At 42.1% G+C, this 17,690-nt stretch overlaps 1 protein-coding gene across 10 annotated transcripts in view; it reads right to left on the bottom strand.

Moving 5' to 3' along the window:
* Positions 1 to 17,690, bottom strand: part of LOC125764462 (ras guanine nucleotide exchange factor P-like) — a 227,678-nt gene that overhangs the window by 72,501 nt on the left and 137,487 nt on the right. For all 10 annotated transcript variants that reach the window (XM_049428741.1, XM_049428742.1, XM_049428743.1 and 7 more), the window contains one exon: positions 11,108 to 11,260. In XM_049428741.1, the coding sequence (XP_049284698.1) occupies positions 11,108 to 11,260 (153 nt within the window). The remainder of the gene's footprint in view (positions 1 to 11,107; positions 11,261 to 17,690) is intronic.

Genomic DNA, 17,690 nt, shown 5'->3' with positions numbered 1-17,690 from the left:
GCTGTACATTGTGTCGCATTTGCAACGATGCACACATAAAACCGTTGCGCTATTGCTGCAGTCGTCGGTAGGAGTGAAGAAAAAAAACCATTAGCCGTACTGCGTCATCATCGTAGAAATGGTCACGATAGAGTTGATAAAGAAGCTGATGATGATTGTGTCGGGCAGAAAGAAAAAAAAACGGGGCACAGATAAAGTGAACTCAGTAAAGAAAAATAGTATCCGGTATGGCTGCTGATACGAGGCACCTTTCCGTGAGCACAGACCGACCGTATAGGCTTGTATTGGCAATAAGGGATGGTTAAAAATAGCATCATCGACCACTATCATCGGCCCTACTGCCGTATGTTCGTTGCCTTCATAAAGCAAAAAACAAAAATGAAACCACTGTAGCAGAGAAATTGCAATCATCTTCAGGCATTTTCTAGCTGCAAAAATAAGTACAGAAGGACATCAATTTATCATTCGGACGTTGGTTCTGTTCCACACACAGACACGAACACGGCCATGTGCCGTCGATTGATTTTTGCTCCGAATTGCTTCAAGGTTTTTGTTTTTGTACGAATGCTCTTATCGATAAGCTAATTCGGTCGTGTGAAATGAAAATAGCTTTTACTCTTGCACCAAATGCACGATGCACACTGATTGTGCAGATGCCAACAGTAGTGGGTAGATGCACCGTAAGAGGGTAGTATGTGGGCTGTGGGAATGTACAAAATGCTCTCTAATCGGTTTTGATAGCCACTCAAACCTTATGCACTCCTAACCATTAGGTTTCATGATGCTGCTAGCGAACATTTCGTAACGTTTGCCAAACGATAGATATGCTCTAGTTGTCTATCAATAGCTGTACGCATACCGTGGTACACTTTGTTGCAGTGAAAATGGTTTACAAACTAGATCTGCTATTATCTGAGTCAGAACGTTGTCTGGTTCTAGGCTATACGAAACAAAGTGCTGCACTGAAATGCAGAAATCATTTATTTCTAATTAAAATTTATTTCTATTATTCAAAATCTTAAAAAAAATCATAAAATTGATCCTAAAAAGATGTAATTTTTGTTGTAGAAATGAAATAGACAACAACAATATTATGTCTATAATGGTCCCGGGTCCAATAGTTAAAAATGTATTCACTAAATTTCTAAACTATTAAAATATTTTGATTTCTTTACTTTTTGTTCCAGTGAAACTGAACTGTTGAAGTACAGAAACGATAATTTTGGCCATTTTCACATTTTGGATGTTCATCGAAAAAATCCAGACCGAAGCGTTACGGAGCGTTACATTTCAATTGTCAACTTTTCTTTTCGTTCATTTTTTTGTATGACGCTGCGTGTTAATTTGCTTGTGGAAATTTAACACTTTTAACGAATCTTAAATCACTATCATAGTTTAATAAAGTTAAAGTAAACATTAAAATCCTGTTTTGGCAATAATAAATTCTATAATAAAATTATAGAATGGAATTTAAAGTGCGATAATCTACATAGTTTACAATTAAACGATTGTTAAACGATTTCCTTAAATATGCAGTTCGAATCTTCTTAATGAAGAGAGAGAGGGAGAGTATTTAAAAGAGATAATATTTAAATATGACTCTATTTACTTTTGTTTACTGTGCTGATTTTGCCCACAGAAGCCACACTAACACAGTGACATCTTATGTCTCGCCAATCATGATGCTGATCATGACTCACCGTAAATGAAACATTTCCGTGCATCTCTGATAGCGCGCCGTCACCCTAAATTCCTTGTCCCTAAACCCCGCTGCCACTACCGCTACAAAAACGCCCAAAAGGGAACGAAAGAAGTGATTTCTTGTTTATATGCAAATATGTTTAATTTATCGCTCAAAACGCTGGCGCACGATCGCAATGTCGTGAGGAGCGAAGCGAAATGGGAAAGGGAGGGAGAAGGGGGCCCTCAGGTGAATCGCTTCCCTCTCAAAATAACCCACCCATTGCCATTGCCGGAGATGATCATGCAAATATAACTTCTCCATTGGGACACTCAGCTCCTTCCTCCTACTGTCTTTGCCATACCGTAATCACCATCAACTGCTCGGGACGCAGTAAACCGTCGTCGTGATTGGATTGCCGTGAAAAATCGTCCTAGATCTCGGCGTTACCGATAAGCCCAAACACCGGAGCGCGGAGGCGGCTGGCTGATGGCGATGAGAAGATGCAGTTCGTCCGTACGCGAAAGTGCGCCCGTATCTTTTGTGCGAACTCTCGTGCGTTCCGTGGTGTTCTTGCACACCTCGTACGGTATCGGTACTCGTCTCTTATTTGCGAAGAGTTTGTTGTTTGGCGTTGTTTCGCATTTCCATAAATCCGTACACTCGCAAACCGTTCGTGGACAACCAGTTTCCGTTTTTTATCGCTCAAACGCATAAGAAAAAAAGTGAAGCAGATACCGTACCAACCCTCAACCTACCGAAGCGAACCATCGATTCACAGCGTTTGATATCGAAAAGAGGCAAAGATTAAATTAAATCCTTCACTGCACAAAAACTGGCAAAGCAGCGAGTTAAAAAGCCTGGAGCATGGGTATGGAGCGCGTTCGTAACGAGCACCGAATCCTCTCGTGGCCGCTTCCAAACCGAGTGTGTGGTACCATTGGTGGCGCGTTGTGGCGACATTTTGCGTACAATCGTCGCCATCGGAGACCGCCTACGCAGGGACAAACTGCAGCGTCATCAGCGTGGCACAGGGTCCATTGGTACTTAGCGAACTTATGTGCACCGTTCTAGCCCGCTGTGGTTGTTTCTGTAATTGCACTTATGGGGAAGCAAACACACAAAAAAAACTCCCCGTCAACCGGGAGCGGTAGAGAAGGCAAACTCCAATAGTCAATGGTGGCTCCCCGGACACTACCAGATGCATTGCGCACGACTTTTCCGTACCCTTACCCCTTCGCAACTGCATCGGTTCGACGACCACAAACGATATCGGCAACCGTTCGGCCCCGGTCTCGTATGAAAAGAGGTCGGCGTCAGCTTAAAAATGACTGAAGCGATAAAAACATATGAATTAGTGCCAATTAGAGTGCCAATAAATTGTGATAAACGCGTATATAGAGAGTTCTTGGTGTGTATTTGTGTCGGTTGTGGATGCCAAGTGGGCGAAATAAAAGCTGTGCACAACGCTCCGGGGGAGGCATGCATTACTTCCCCCTTTTCACGTCGATTATTAGGGAGCACACGAAGAAGCACTAAAGTGCACCCTGCCCCGTTATGAAGTTCCACTCGATTTAGAACTCCTGCGAAATTGTAGCCCAACCAAAGGGAAGCTGTTGTGCACTTTGGGTAATGAGGCAGGGATGACATAGGAATATGTCGAGGTACAACATCATCAGGGAGGCAGATAGGAAAGCCATTGCAAGACCGATTCTATTTCTGATAGCAGATTAAGAAAATCTCTGGAACCGACTACGGGTACGGGTTCTAGACCTTCTCGAATACAGAGGATTATCAGCTGGAGCATTGCAAACTGATCACAATTTATGCTCAGCAAGATACTCCGAATGGGATTTAGTTCTTGAAAGGGAATTTGGATTATCGTGTACAGTGCATTTTGCTTTATGTAGTGTTCCCATTAGGGATTTATCGTTGGAAATGAACCAGAATTGGTAAAGTATCACAGTTTGTTGGAAAAGTTTAAAAAGTAGGCAAATACTTATGAATTTCGAGTTTCCTATAACGAAGATAAGCAAAACGCATGAAATGTCAAGTTTGTGGAGATCCAAGCCTACACAAACTCAAACAAAACAAAAGTTTTTACAAGTAGTAAAATATAGTTCCTAAATCACGACTTGAAAACTAGATCATGTAGTGTTAAGACCAACCGTCCAACTATGGATAAACCATGTCACGGATAGCCAGTCAATAGCCAAGGCAACTCTCAAAATTGGAAATATCTCTAGAGCTTGATAAGAAAGTCTATATATCCAGGACCGTGTGCGTGATGGATCGTTAACCTTCTTTGTGAATATTAGCATTATGCACTCGCAAAAGCATAACTCGTACAACAAATCGACACCAATTACTGTTCATCTTTAGCTGATTTTTCTTCCCACCATTTCGTTCGTCCAACGTTTCCCAACAACCAAAACTTCCTACCAACGGACAAACTTCTCCCAGAAACTGCTCTCACTGTATCTTCGATTCACCGAACTCCGTACCGATCAAACAAAATGTGGGAGTCTTCGGTCTAAGATGCACAGTTCCGTTCCGCAAAAGAACTCCGGGACTCCCGGAGCTAATCAAATAAACCGTCCCGGCGTTCGCGAACAAACCGATTGGTAAATGGTTTACACACCGAATGTGTACAGAAAAAGTTATTCTTTCACAAAAGAAAAACGAGTTCACATTTCATATTCCGATGATGGATTCCCCCGCCCGTCACCCGGGCTCCACGCGTGGCGAGGTGGGCGTTAAGAAGAGTTTATGGGATAAGAAGAAGAAATAACACAAGAAAGTTTGAAGCCACATCATTTGACAGAGAGCTCGGAGTCTGCTATAATCTGATTCCCGCCTGGAAGGAGGAATGGGGAATGCTTCATCCCTTTTTCTTCACACCACAAACCAAACCAAAAGCGGCATTTGGTGGTGCGGAGAAAAAACATGATAAATCGCTATTTAGTAAGGCGAATATACACGATACCGTGGCCTATGTGGATCAAACCAGTGATTGATTGTTAATAGAAATCATATTTCCACCTCAATCACACGATGCTCCACGTTTCGTTTCTGCTCCGTTTCGATTCCGAATGCGATTTGTGTTTGATAGATTTCTTGAGAAATTAACTCGACATCCTACTCGGCTAAATAAACTGTACATTTTAAAATTGTGACCTCCCAGCACTCCAGCAATGGGACGATCTTCACCAAACGGGCGTGATCTGCAGAGATCCGTATGAAAAATTACACCTCTTACGCTAGCAACCATTGCCATCATTGCGGGTGTTTCGCGTCGCGTAATGAAGGGAAGAAGATTTGAAAATCTACTTAAACGATACTTAAGACAACCTGTCATATGCCCTCGGCACACCGCTTCCTAGTGCCGGTAAGGCGAATGCGTTAAAGTCATTTATTTTTGACCACAAATACACACGAGCCCCGTCTGCTTGTGCGAGTTGTACGTTGCACATAGTGCTTCTTAATAATCAGCCAGACGAGTTACGAGCACGAATCTAGATCAGCGCAAAGGCACGTAAATCATGTTCGCGTGTGCGGGAGGATCATCGTCGAGCTGCGCCGTCAAGTTTTGTCGCACAAACGGAAACCCCTTTGGAAAGATCGATTTTAAAATAGCACCAAAACAGCGCCAGCCCGCCAACGAAACGATCGATGGTCCCACTATAACGCTCGTGACAAGTCATATTTATCTTTGATGAACGCATTTCGGAAGGAGGCGGTTCAACGGTCGTACGGTAACACGATCAAGGTGGGTTTGAATCACTTGGTTTTTTTTACTTCTTTTCAACGTCAAAACTCGCTTGAGACGACCGCCCCAGGTCCAGGGCAACGTGACGCCCGATAGAGAGCGCCCTAATGAATCGAGAGCAATTAATTAATGCCGAGGACCACCACATGGGGATCTTAATCGGTGAATCGTTGGTAGTAGATTTTTTTGTTTGTTTGGAAGCGAAAACACTGTGTACTACTTTTACGCAGCTTTACTTGCTTCATCCGTCTTTTGGGTTATCAACCGTGTGTAAGTAAGCTATTCAGCACGATATTTTGACCTGCTTTACGCAACTATTAAACGCGCGTTCTTATCGGCATCTGGCGAAATTAACCGATCGCGCCAGCTAATAACATTAAAAATTAAAACGTGACAAGTTCTCGCACCCTTTTCCACTCCAGCTTTGGCAGCGTGTCGACAGATTTTACCCTTCGCAAGCAAAAAAAAACCGTGACAAGCAACCAAAGTTAAGAAAGCATTAAAATGGGTACAACAACAAAAAAACAGTTTCTTAAGCAAATCTTACAAGTACCCCCACGATCGGATAAACATCGGAGAGCTACGCAAAAATTTGAATGTACTCTCGTACTCCCACAAATGGTTAAGAGTTAAGGGTCCAATAGCACTTCTTTTTTTTTTAATGCTCCCATTGTTCCCTTTAAAAGATCCAAATCTGACTCTTTCCTCCCACACAACACTCGGGGCTGGCTTTTTTTTTCTTCTCTGCTTCTGCTTTGTAACTCTTGCTCTTTCCTTCCCATCTTGTACATTTGCCTGATAACACAAAACTCTCGTCCACCATTTTGGGACCAAACCGGCAACGGTTTGGATGTAATTTTAATTAAATTTGATGACCGAACGCATAGCGAAACCCCTTTTTTTCGCTGCTTTCGGGTACATGCTGTTACCCGACAGCCGCCATCATTACCGGAATGGGGCAACCTATTTTGCCTGATGCGGTCCTCCCGCCGCCGCACGTTGACTAGAGCTTTTTGGTCGCGTTTCGAAACGGTCTTCGAAACGGCGCGAAACCGGCAAAGGAAGGACCAGCGAACTGAAACGGTTTCACCATCATCTCTCTGTCTGACGGGTGAACTCCAAAATTTAGCCGTTTTTCCCTACTAGTGCCCTTCTTTAATGTGTGTGTGTTTCGTCCACTCGTTCGATTTTTTTTCAAATGAAGTAAAGGTTTCGTTTTTTTTCTGCCTCCTATTTTGTTTATTTGATCGCGTCCGTGAGGTAGTTTCTTGATGATTTTTTATGCTTGGTCATGTTCCGGACAGATGATGATAACCGAGGATACTAGCCGGGGACGTTCGGTTCGAGACAGACCGTAAATAATGTTACCGACTGATCCGGGACATGATTGTGAGGTAATGCCATGCACAGTTTATTATATTCAAATCGAGCTCTCGGTTGTCCAACCCCCCCCCCCCCCTTTAACCTATCGCAAACATCTGCCACCTGCAGGAAGAAAGGTGTTAAAATGTATTTGACTGTGTGAAGCAGGATGATCCGAGTGGTGTGAGCGGTACCGTTAAGAGATAATGAAAATCGTACAGAATAGCTTTTCATCGGCATGGCGATTAAAATTTTATATGCTTTAAAGGTGATATTTTCTAATCGATACAAGCAAACAAAAATATCACACCGTCAGGCACATCTGCTAGACAATTAATTTGGCCTTTAAGCAAACCCGATTATCTCGACATGAATTCCGAACTCTTGACAACCGAATGCTTCATAAAAATGGAAACAAATTGTTAACTAATGTGGATTGCAAAGAAAAAAAAAACAAAAATCATTCTCACTTGTCTGATCGAACGAAAAGTAAAATAAAAATCAAAGCCTACGGGGTTTTGGATAGGCTTTTAAAATCGATCCTGCTACTCCAGTAACCGACCTGGGTAAGACTGTTTGTACTCACGTTCATTATCAGGCCGGGCAGGCTTCAGTATTGCACAAGAAAAGACGGGAACGTTGGTGAAGTGAGTGAATTTTCAATTAATATGCAAATCGAAGTGACTCCCGGGCATTCCCATTTCCTTACCCGGGACGGGTCAGGAAGGGTGACTAAGGCTCGATTGCCTAGCAATGCCGGCAATTGCCACCTAAGTGTGACGCTATACGATCCCAAGAAAGACAGGTAGGCAATCTAGCCGAACTAGAAATTGAGGACAAGATCAACTTCGTTGAACGAAGAACATCAACGGAAGAAAAAGGAATTGTACCAGAATTGTTCATTAATACAGGAAGAAAAGGTATCAACTGATCAAATACATTACAAAACAAATAGAATTGTCTGTTCTGGTCTTTTCGCCGGGGAAAATTCAGCAATATCTTTCTATTTTGTATTACATTTGTTTTCTAAAATAAAGAATATAATTAACAAAGTATTTTTTAAATTATGTGAAATAAATCACTTTAATCAAAAAACATTTTCATATCGTACGAAACATCGTACACCGACGTCAGCGTTTATATTTAAGCTAGACGGCATCCCTTCAACGCTGTCAGTAAGATGACAGTTGTCTACATCATGAGCTATTGGAGAGGAAATAAACATTAAAAAAATGGAATCTCGATAAAAAAAAATCCGTTTCCAGTCGATTGGAGACATCTCGGTTAAGCCGAGCCTGCCAAGCTTGTTTTCATGCGGATCGAATCCGTAAAAAAAACGAATGGATCGTGCACCACCCCCTTGCAACACAACCACCGCTCTAGCGATCTGTTCTATCCGTTGACCACCCACTCTCACCCTTAAATGAACATCAAAACATTGAATTATGATTAATGGTGTGCCATTTTTTTTTTCGTTTTGTTTTCCTCACTCACTCCTGCATCCCTGGTTACCCTTGCCACGCTCTCGCTTTACTGATTGTGTGTCTTTATTGATTTCGAAAATATTCCGTGGAATGTCACACCCACTTGCGACGATGATTACGCTCTAAGACGGTTGGCTAGCAGGAAAAAAATGCGAAATGTAACACTGAATGAACGATGGATCTAATGGCAGATTTAGAGGAGGCGAGAAACACGTATTCCAGGTTGAGTTGAAGAGCTTACTGCTGTCTTGAAATTTGTTGTGTTCCATTTTTTCCCCTCCTTAGTACAGTTTATGTCATCAACAATTTAAATCATTCATCTTGATGCTGATAGCAGCAATGTCAAGTACGCGAAACTGTAAACATTTGATAAATAATCGAAAATAGAAACGATTTTGAAGAGTTTTGTGAAATTGATTTCAACATAAAAATAAGCTTATTAATAATTGAAGCTTTGGTAAACTTTAACTGAACGCAATGCTTCAATAATGTTCTTCCCATTTGTTGGAATAATTTTTAATAAGAAATAGACACTGCCTTTCGAAATACTTATTTCATAGCGCTCAAGAGTATACACTCTTGCCGATGATGGTAGAACACTCTCTCGACTAGTCCTCAACAGTGTCATAACAAAATTGATAAAACAAAATATGATTTCTTTATGTCACCACAAACTGCCATCTGCTAAATGGATTTCACACGGCCGGCAAACGATACCACAGAAACAGCTTGCCTTAAAGCGATGGCAAACATTTGCACAATAAATTCACCGTACGCGCCATACTTCGTTTGCAATGCAAAGTGCATTCACCAAGCTGCACTGTATGTGTACACTCGGATGGAGGCACTGAGAAAATGGGAAAATAACGATTTCATAGTTTTCTGCGGTATCCAAAGATGCAACACATCCTGGAACCCTGAATTTACCCCCGTCGGTCCACACATTTCAGACCTCAAGCTTTTCCAAGAATTAATTCCAGTTCGACGTCGGCATACCTAGACCAGTGTGGATAGACGAGCATTGAACCAAGGCACATGTCAATGTTGCTCAATATTTGAAGAAGTGTTGCAGTCCCATTAACTTCTTACCATAGTGGCCTATTCCTGGGTTGATATGGGATGTGTTTTATGATAGTCCCAGTCGCAGGAGATCTCCACAAACTTCCCTCGGTCGATCGATTCTCGCTGCCTGCAGTGCAGGAAATCCATAAAAGGTGCAAGAAACAAATCATCGCACCAAGAGAGAAAAAGAAACTCTGCTGCAGCACGTCCAGAACAACAAACTCCAACACTCAGCGATGCCTCCATCGACTTGGATGCTAGCTTTTCGCTAAAAACGCGAACAGAAAATTGAATGTTGCAAACCGATGGTAGTGTTTCGCTCGCTGCGTCACAACCAAATACCGAAACAAGGAAAGATGGATGAAAGTATGATATTCAAATGATGCATATTTACATGTTGTTTGTATTTATACATCACTCATACGTTTCTCTTCTGTTCCCTTCTCCTATGTTCGTCCTAATGCAGCTAAACGGGAAGATACCGGGACGGCATCCACTATCGTACGGAACCGACCTCTGGGGTCCATCTTCGCTGCCAGCAATAATAGTTATTTATTTATTTACGTTCTAACGTTCATTGCGCCCGACCAACATTTTGCCAGCGTGCTCAACCGTGGTAAAGCATGTGCGAATATTGCCCCAACACGGTCTTTGTTTGAGATTTGTCGAGTTTGATAATGCAATTTGCGCTTGGCGCCAACGAGAATATTCAACGATAGTATAAAAAATATTTGTAGAGATCCGGTGAAGTTGAAAGGTCTCGAGGTGTTGGAGGTCGACGAGGAGTATCTAATATCTATTTAAAATATTCAAAAATTGATATATGTAAGGATATTACCAGTACATTATACTAAAAAGCAATCGATACTTGCTTCAAAAGAGAGTGATTGAATTTTATCGCACAACATTACATGGAGGCTCCAAAATTGGAACACCTGCAGTGTAACATCACATCATCAATCAATCATGGGACATCGATCGACCCGGTGATACAAATGAGCACAATACACCTCTTGAAGCAGGTCAACCTAGGCATCTTGATTCACGTTCGAAACACCAATACACACCTTCACGAAATTAGAGCACGCTTAGCCATAGTTGCTGGGGTATTATCAAAATGTATCCCTCTTTGCTATTCCTCAGCTACTGCTTCTCTTCACTCATGAACTTCTTCTTTCGCCAATGTCCTAAATCCTTAGCATAATGTTTCACCATTTGGAACACGCGAACGCAATTTACTTCTGATTGAGTTTAGTCGATAATCGGCAGTCTGATATGTTACGGAAAAAGGGCGTCAGGGTCAATAAAATGTTGCAGAGGTTTCGTCTACCAGGATCGACCTACGTCAATTGCTACACTTTTATGATAAATCATGACAAATCGTCTCGAAACGGCAACAATGTGATGATTTCTCTTAGTCATTGACTGTGTGCCATCGCAGGGCATGGCACTTATGGATAGAAGGTATAGAACGCGTAGTTCTAAGAACTTCCAAGTAAACAACAATTCTAGACACTTTCCAAACTTTGCCCAAAGAATATTGAGAGCCTTAAAGCCTTAAAGAGATGTTAGGCGCAAAAGAGGTTGTTTGGTTTACTTTTTTGTTGACTTTGAAACAAAAATCTTCACAGTGGAAATATCTCAACATCTTTGACCAGAGCATCACGATGTCTTCAATGGGTTTTGTATTATTTTACATCAAAAAAACGAAATCAAACTAAACCTATTTATTATTAAACTCGCACTTACCTCTTCACTTCCAGCGAGCTCTGCTGCATAGCTGAGGTAGCTCTGTAGTGATTTCTGCGTCCTGTGAGCTACCCGGCGGAACCGATGGCAGGATTCTAGCTGATCACGACAGGAACTACACACAACCGTTGGCAAACCATCCTCTGGTGCAATCTACATAGAGAAAAAAGGGACAAGAAATGATTGAAAGGTAACAACAATTAATACACGCACGGAACGGAAGAACAGAATGGAATAAAAATGTCTACTGCAGGCAGCATGTTCAAATCGAAGTACGAGGCGCAAGACATATGGTCCATTAAATTACACCCATCAAAGCGCTGGCCACTATGAAGATGTTGCAGCAAATGTACTTAATCACGGGCACATTCCAGCAATACCATAGTTCGTAACGAGACATGACAAGCTTACGGTGCTCACCGGGTTTCGGTGCAGAGCGAACAGAACGGAGATGGAAACGGATCCACAAACAAGAGCACCGAGAGCTGGTTTCGAGAAACAGGTTTTTCCTGATCAGTCAAAGTTTGTTCTTTCAATCGTCGACGACGGTGCAGAGCTGTGAACAGGGGAGCCCGCCAAGGTGCGGTTTGTTCGGCGGAAGGTGTTGAAAATCATCGGAAATCTTAAAGCACCGTTCTGAAGCGCGGAAAGTGTTAAGCTGTTACGGACATGTTCGAACCAAGGCGTTATGAAAAATGCATCTTGTGTAGTTGAGGCCTGCGCCAGACGACAGTAATTTTAAAGCAAAGAAAACAAAATCTCAAAACAACCATTTCTCACCTTCACCGGAAAGAGAATAATCAGTGAATGTGTTTTTTTTTTATTTCTTTGTTTGCCTATTCCTTCTTCTCCGATCGGGAACTCGATGGGAAAAGGCAGAGAAACGCCAAAAAAAACGAGATAAACTCTTCCAACGGCGTACAAATTGAATAATGGCAATAATTTTAATCGAGTTAATCAGAAAATGAAACAAAATCACAACGAAAGAAAGAAAAAAAGCTCCCGGCACGCTTTTGCACTTCGCGTTGGGCGTTGCGTGAAATTGTGGAAAATCGTACGAATCGTACGCAAACGCGAGAAAAAGTATTCCCATCGTGTTGAATTTGCCTCTCACATTTCCTTCTGCCTCTGTCCGTCTGGCGGGCAGACATAGCCCCGCACCAAAAAAAAAGTGAGAGTGTGAAGAAAAATCGGACAAAACTGCACAATTACGCTAGCGGGCCTCGGCTGATGATGGAATGTTTCCATTGCTACCACCGCTGCTACCTAAATACTGATCGATAGATGGATATGCTTCCATATCGATCGCAGCTGATTGGTAATTGCATAATGCGCTTTGCCGATTCAATAGGAGATTAAGAGCACCGTGAAATTATTGCTTCGATCGGTGAGATTGTTGCATTTTACACTAGGAACATTTGAAGGGAGGTGTGCTTTCCGGAACCCAGCCTGTTACCAACATTTAAGTACGTAAGACAGCTGCCAGTTGAATGTGGCTGATGTGTTGCAATGAATAAAACAAACACATTTCGCTAAAATAAAATCAATAGAAAAATAAAACTTAAATAAATAACCTCCTTCTGCTATTGATTTAAGGTTCGACCCACATGTAGAAAGCCACACAGAACCTACCGGGAGAGATTGGGCCATAAAAATCACTCCTTCTGATTGATTGCAAATCCGCACACGGCAAAAGGTCAACTTCGCAACAGTTTCATTGTCATATAAAAAGTCGTAAAAACCATTCTTCCTCGCGACATCTTTCTACGTACGCTCAAGGAAAGCGATACATCCGTGAGTCATTTCCTCTGTTTGCTGTATCGGATACGATGCATATATTGATACGATGCCCAACCAGAGTGCTCGCTGCATTCGACATTAAAAATGTTTAGGTCAATCTGCAATCTGCGCCCAGGTACTGCTTTACCGTATCACAAAACCAATCATCTCATCACCGCAAGAAGGTCACTCATCTTGAAATGGCTATTTTTACGATGCTGACCCTCGGTACATGGGGTGTGGGTTTTTGTTATTTAAAAAAGCTTTCCATTTTTCTTTGTTCAGCTTTAAAATTTAAATTTATTTGTTTGTTCAACTTTGCACTAGCTTTAATAAACACTGTTCAGCTTTATGAATAGAGCTTCTCTGGTACAAATACTTAAAACCTTTCCATACACATTTTCATAAATAAAAGAGCGTGATTGCTTCACCCAGGTACATAAAACAAACCAAAGTCAATTGAAAAGAATTTGATAGCATTTGAAATATGTTTCAGCTTCAAACAGTTAAAGTTCCAACTCAATCTCACCAAACCAGCAACGAACGGAAATCGAAGTGAAGAAATTATTATTCAACTCAACTTTCTTTCCACGAACGGGGTGCGGATTTTTGCAGCACAATTCTGCACAAAGCAGAAAGGGAACAAACATCAGTGAGGCAATAAAACAGATATAGATAAAGGGAAATCAATTTGAAATGGTAAAAGATTGAATGTCAGGCAAGTTGGTCGGTAAAATTGTCCACCATTCCTCTACCCTCTAACGGTCCTATATCTTGGCGGGATCGTAGGTTGTATGACCTAGTGGCAAACGAAAGAGCAATTCGTAACTGCTCGATATATCTGTTGCTGCGCCTTCTTCTCGAGTGCACCGGCAAACAAACGATCGAAACAAGGAACAGTCAGGCAGGATCATAAATCTTCCATCGATTAATTGATAACTGTTGAAGGTGCAATGGTAGCAATACTGATGCATTCGTACCATGGTGAGCTAGTTAGGGCCGAGTGACTGCGAAAATGGAGAACGCAAGAAATTATTGGCAGTGAGATTATACGATTTGTTTGAACTGATTTACTATATCGATATTGTATTAGCGACCGTTGGAAAGTGTTGTATCTGTCACGGAAAGGAAAGCGAATATTATTTTATTGATGAAATGAATCATTTCTGTTTTTTTACATAAACTTAGCTTGAAACACATTTATACACAGTTGTATAATAAATGCAGTTTTTATTTTTCCTGTAAATAATAATGTTAAATCGTGCAGCTGGAACTATACTTCCTTTGATACATTTCCCCGAAGATCATCAAAGCTGACAGCGAGCGATTGAATCATGCTGTGACAGATGAGCATAAAAAACGAAACACATCATTCCACTGGATGTTAGAGACACGATCTATGGCGTAGGAGGAAAAACACGCTACAGTGCATTGATTAACCTTTCGCTCGTGATCCACAATCAAATGTAGCTAATTGACAGCAGGCTTACAGCTGTGAAACATGTTTACTCCCACGGGTAGAATTCATTAAGTTTCAAAGGAGAATGTGCTATAATTTTATTTATTATGTTTTTCATACATCAAAGTAATAGGGAAACAATAAAAAAGTCTCTACATTTTCAAATGTAAACCATAATGTACGTAGTCTTTATCTCATGGAAGTACCACAAAATAGATATAGATATTGACCACAATTCAACTGCACAGCAAACTGCATACATTGGTTTTTAATTGATTCTACTCCCCGCATGCATGCATGCAAAACATTAAAATTAATTTTCCAGGTTATAATTTAGAACGGAAGCTGCTAATTCTCTAACCACCGTAGAGCCCAGAATGCACAAACACATCAAATCCATTGGTGCACAATAATTTAATGATTGCCAACATAATTGAACATCGAAGCGTGTGTGAGGCATCAATCAGAGTAATTCACAAACAATATCGCTTCCCTGTTCGCCACCGGGAGACCCACTATCCACCTACCACTATCAATCGTTTCCGAATGATTTGACCCAAATTATTCAAAACCTTTCTTCCCCCAGTTAGGTACCTCTCTCTCTCTCCCTCGCAGCAGCATCGATTGTGAGAATGCCCTTTTCCATACCAACGGTCGTCTCAAACACTCGTACAACTGTGTCCAATCATTTTCCACACCATTTCCCTTGGCCGGAGCCACATTGAATTTCGATACACAGAGTTTACCGCCACAACCGGAAGGATACGAATGCTTCTCCATTTCCGGGCTGTGTATATGTGTGCTAACAAATCCATTTGGGCGACTGTGGTGTGGAGTCCTCCCACCCTAGAGCCCTTCTCTCTTGGCTGTGTGGATTAACACTGATGACCATCTGAACTAGTCCGATTGGTGGCTGTCGATACTAATGGATCTTCGCCATTCTTCAACCGAACCGGTGTTGGGGAGCTAAAACTAAAGTAACCAAGGAGAGGGAAGGTTTCAGTAGCCTTAGTCTCGTTCGGATTTCATCAAACCAGTCATTCCCAATTTCAAACAAACTTTAACTAACTAGCCCACCCCAAAACACTAGACCGGAACTGGCAGCATAGAAAACCTCAACATGTATATGCTCCACTTTGATATTTGCCTACGTCTCTACTCTCTCTCACACACAATCTGTTCTTCTTGTTGTTGTTGATTTGTTTTTTTTTCTTCAAATTTATCAAACGTGAAGAAGAGAGATAGAAATGCCCTAATCGAAACAATGTACAGCTTTTGACCCATCAATCTTTCGCCTTCGAGACATTTGTTTCCTTGTGTGGCTGATGGCGATCCAGCACTACCAGCCATACATCCAATATGCACGAGGTGAGTGAGTTTCCGGGGTACCCATTTTCCGCATACACAGCCAAACACATTCATATCCGTTAGCGCTTTTCGTTTCACCGCTTGCCGACGATCGTACAGCATGATCAAACTTCCGAAAAGTAAACTCAGCGTTGGCGATGCCGGGTTTTTGCTTTTTATAAGTTAAATTCCAAAACAAAAAAACCCCCGACCGGAAAATGAGGGACCCTCGCACTAAATGGCTACAAGATATTAAAAGATTTTGAATAAAGCATATACACACACACAATCTCCGCGCAAACATCTCCCACTCGCTAAAAGAGTCATCAGCGGGGTTTACAAAAGCAACAGTGCACAATGTCTTTGCTGCTCCGGTTCAGGAAGTTGTCGCTCGGCTTCGAAGGAAATCAATAAACATCTCCAAACCGCGCTGCCGACTGGTGAAACGGTGAAGTTTTTAAAAGGTAGCGAAATGGAGGAACCCGAACGCAAAACCTAAAACAAAACAAGAAACCATCCACTCACGCAGCAGCAGCAGCAACAATTCATAACTCATCCGAGTTATGGACGGATTGAGGCAGTAGGTAAAGATTTTTTGGAGAACACAGACGTAAACTTTCCAACTTCCTGTGTGGAGATCTTGGTAGCGTGTGATTTGCTTGTGCTGCTTGCAACATTGGAGCAGGTCCTCCTGCTCATAATAACTAGCTCTCCTGCCTGTTTCGCATTGGCATGGTGACCTCGTGCTAAATGTGCCTGCTCTACCGCAAAAAAAGAGTCAAAAAGGAAATGCCCAGTTTGGTTCGGTGGTGGTACCTTCCTTCCGTCGATCGAGAAAGGCATTAAGGGACGATACAGGAGAGGGTTCGATAGAAAACAAGCATTTCCAAATTGATATATTTATGTTACACGGGTGTGTGCCTTAGCTGAAGCTCATTTCCCTGACTTCCGTAGCCGTTTTGCGATGGGGAGTTGTCGTTCGTAGGGATCGAAGAACCACATCACATGCTAGCGCCATCTATCTACGTTTATCGAACTAATGCCAGGGGAGCTATCTATCAATGAGCGTACGTTTATACACATTATGTTGGAGTGTTCTGTTGCCTCCCCGTTAGTGCAAGCGTTGCGAAGCGTTGGTAGTAAGCTAATGGACAGTCCTCACACTCCCACCCCATCCTGTTTTTAACCCTCCTTAAGTTACCACTCAACTAGAGCCATTTTAAAGCGTGAGAAAGTATCAACTCTTTCCCTTTACGATCGATTGAAACCGAAGAAATCGCTTCGTCCATGCTGGATGATCTAGATATTGTACCTTCACGGATCAGCACGATCGCTAGTGGGTGGCAGACCCCGGGACCAAATGCATTGACGACGATGGGAGGCCAACGAAAAAAAAAGAAACCATCAACGATTACGTATCGATGGTGAATGTTTTTCGAGCGGACCCGCTTTACCCGCACTGCAATACCCTGCTTGCAGTTCGTTGGACGCTTGTTAGAAGAAGTAAGCGTGCAAGCAAAACCAAACCGACGAAAAAAAAAGCTGTAAATTCACACACTTAGCATCCACCGTAACTGCTGCAATGCACCCGCCGATCAAACGTTTTAAAAGAAAACTCCGACGCGCACGAGATCCATCGTCTTGGGCGGGTTTCGTGACACACAGCCACGCACGAGCATCGTCCCCTGTCGATGTGTAAAAGATCGATCCATTTTTTCTTTCTTTCTTTCACTCTCTATCTCTCTTCCTCTCTCTCTTTCTCTCCCAAACCCTGGACGAACCCTTTCCAAGTTCTGGACGAAGCTAGTGATTTAGCAATTTAAATTTAATTAATAGATTTCTCATCGTAAATTATGAAAATTTATTAAGGCTCTCTGCACTCTCGGCGCACAAGTTTGTCCAGACGCCGATCGGGTTCGCCAGAAGAGTTGCGTTGCAAGCAATTATGAACACCTTTTTTTTTTACAAACCTAACGCAGCATTAGCAAAAAGGGCGTT

Source organism: Anopheles funestus, chromosome 2RL (genome assembly GCF_943734845.2).
Source record: "Anopheles funestus chromosome 2RL, idAnoFuneDA-416_04, whole genome shotgun sequence".
In the NCBI taxonomy this organism is placed as follows: Eukaryota; Metazoa; Arthropoda; class Insecta; order Diptera; family Culicidae; genus Anopheles; species Anopheles funestus.
Note: the sequence above shows the minus strand (reverse complement) of the source record. Positions and strands in the feature narration are given on the sequence as shown.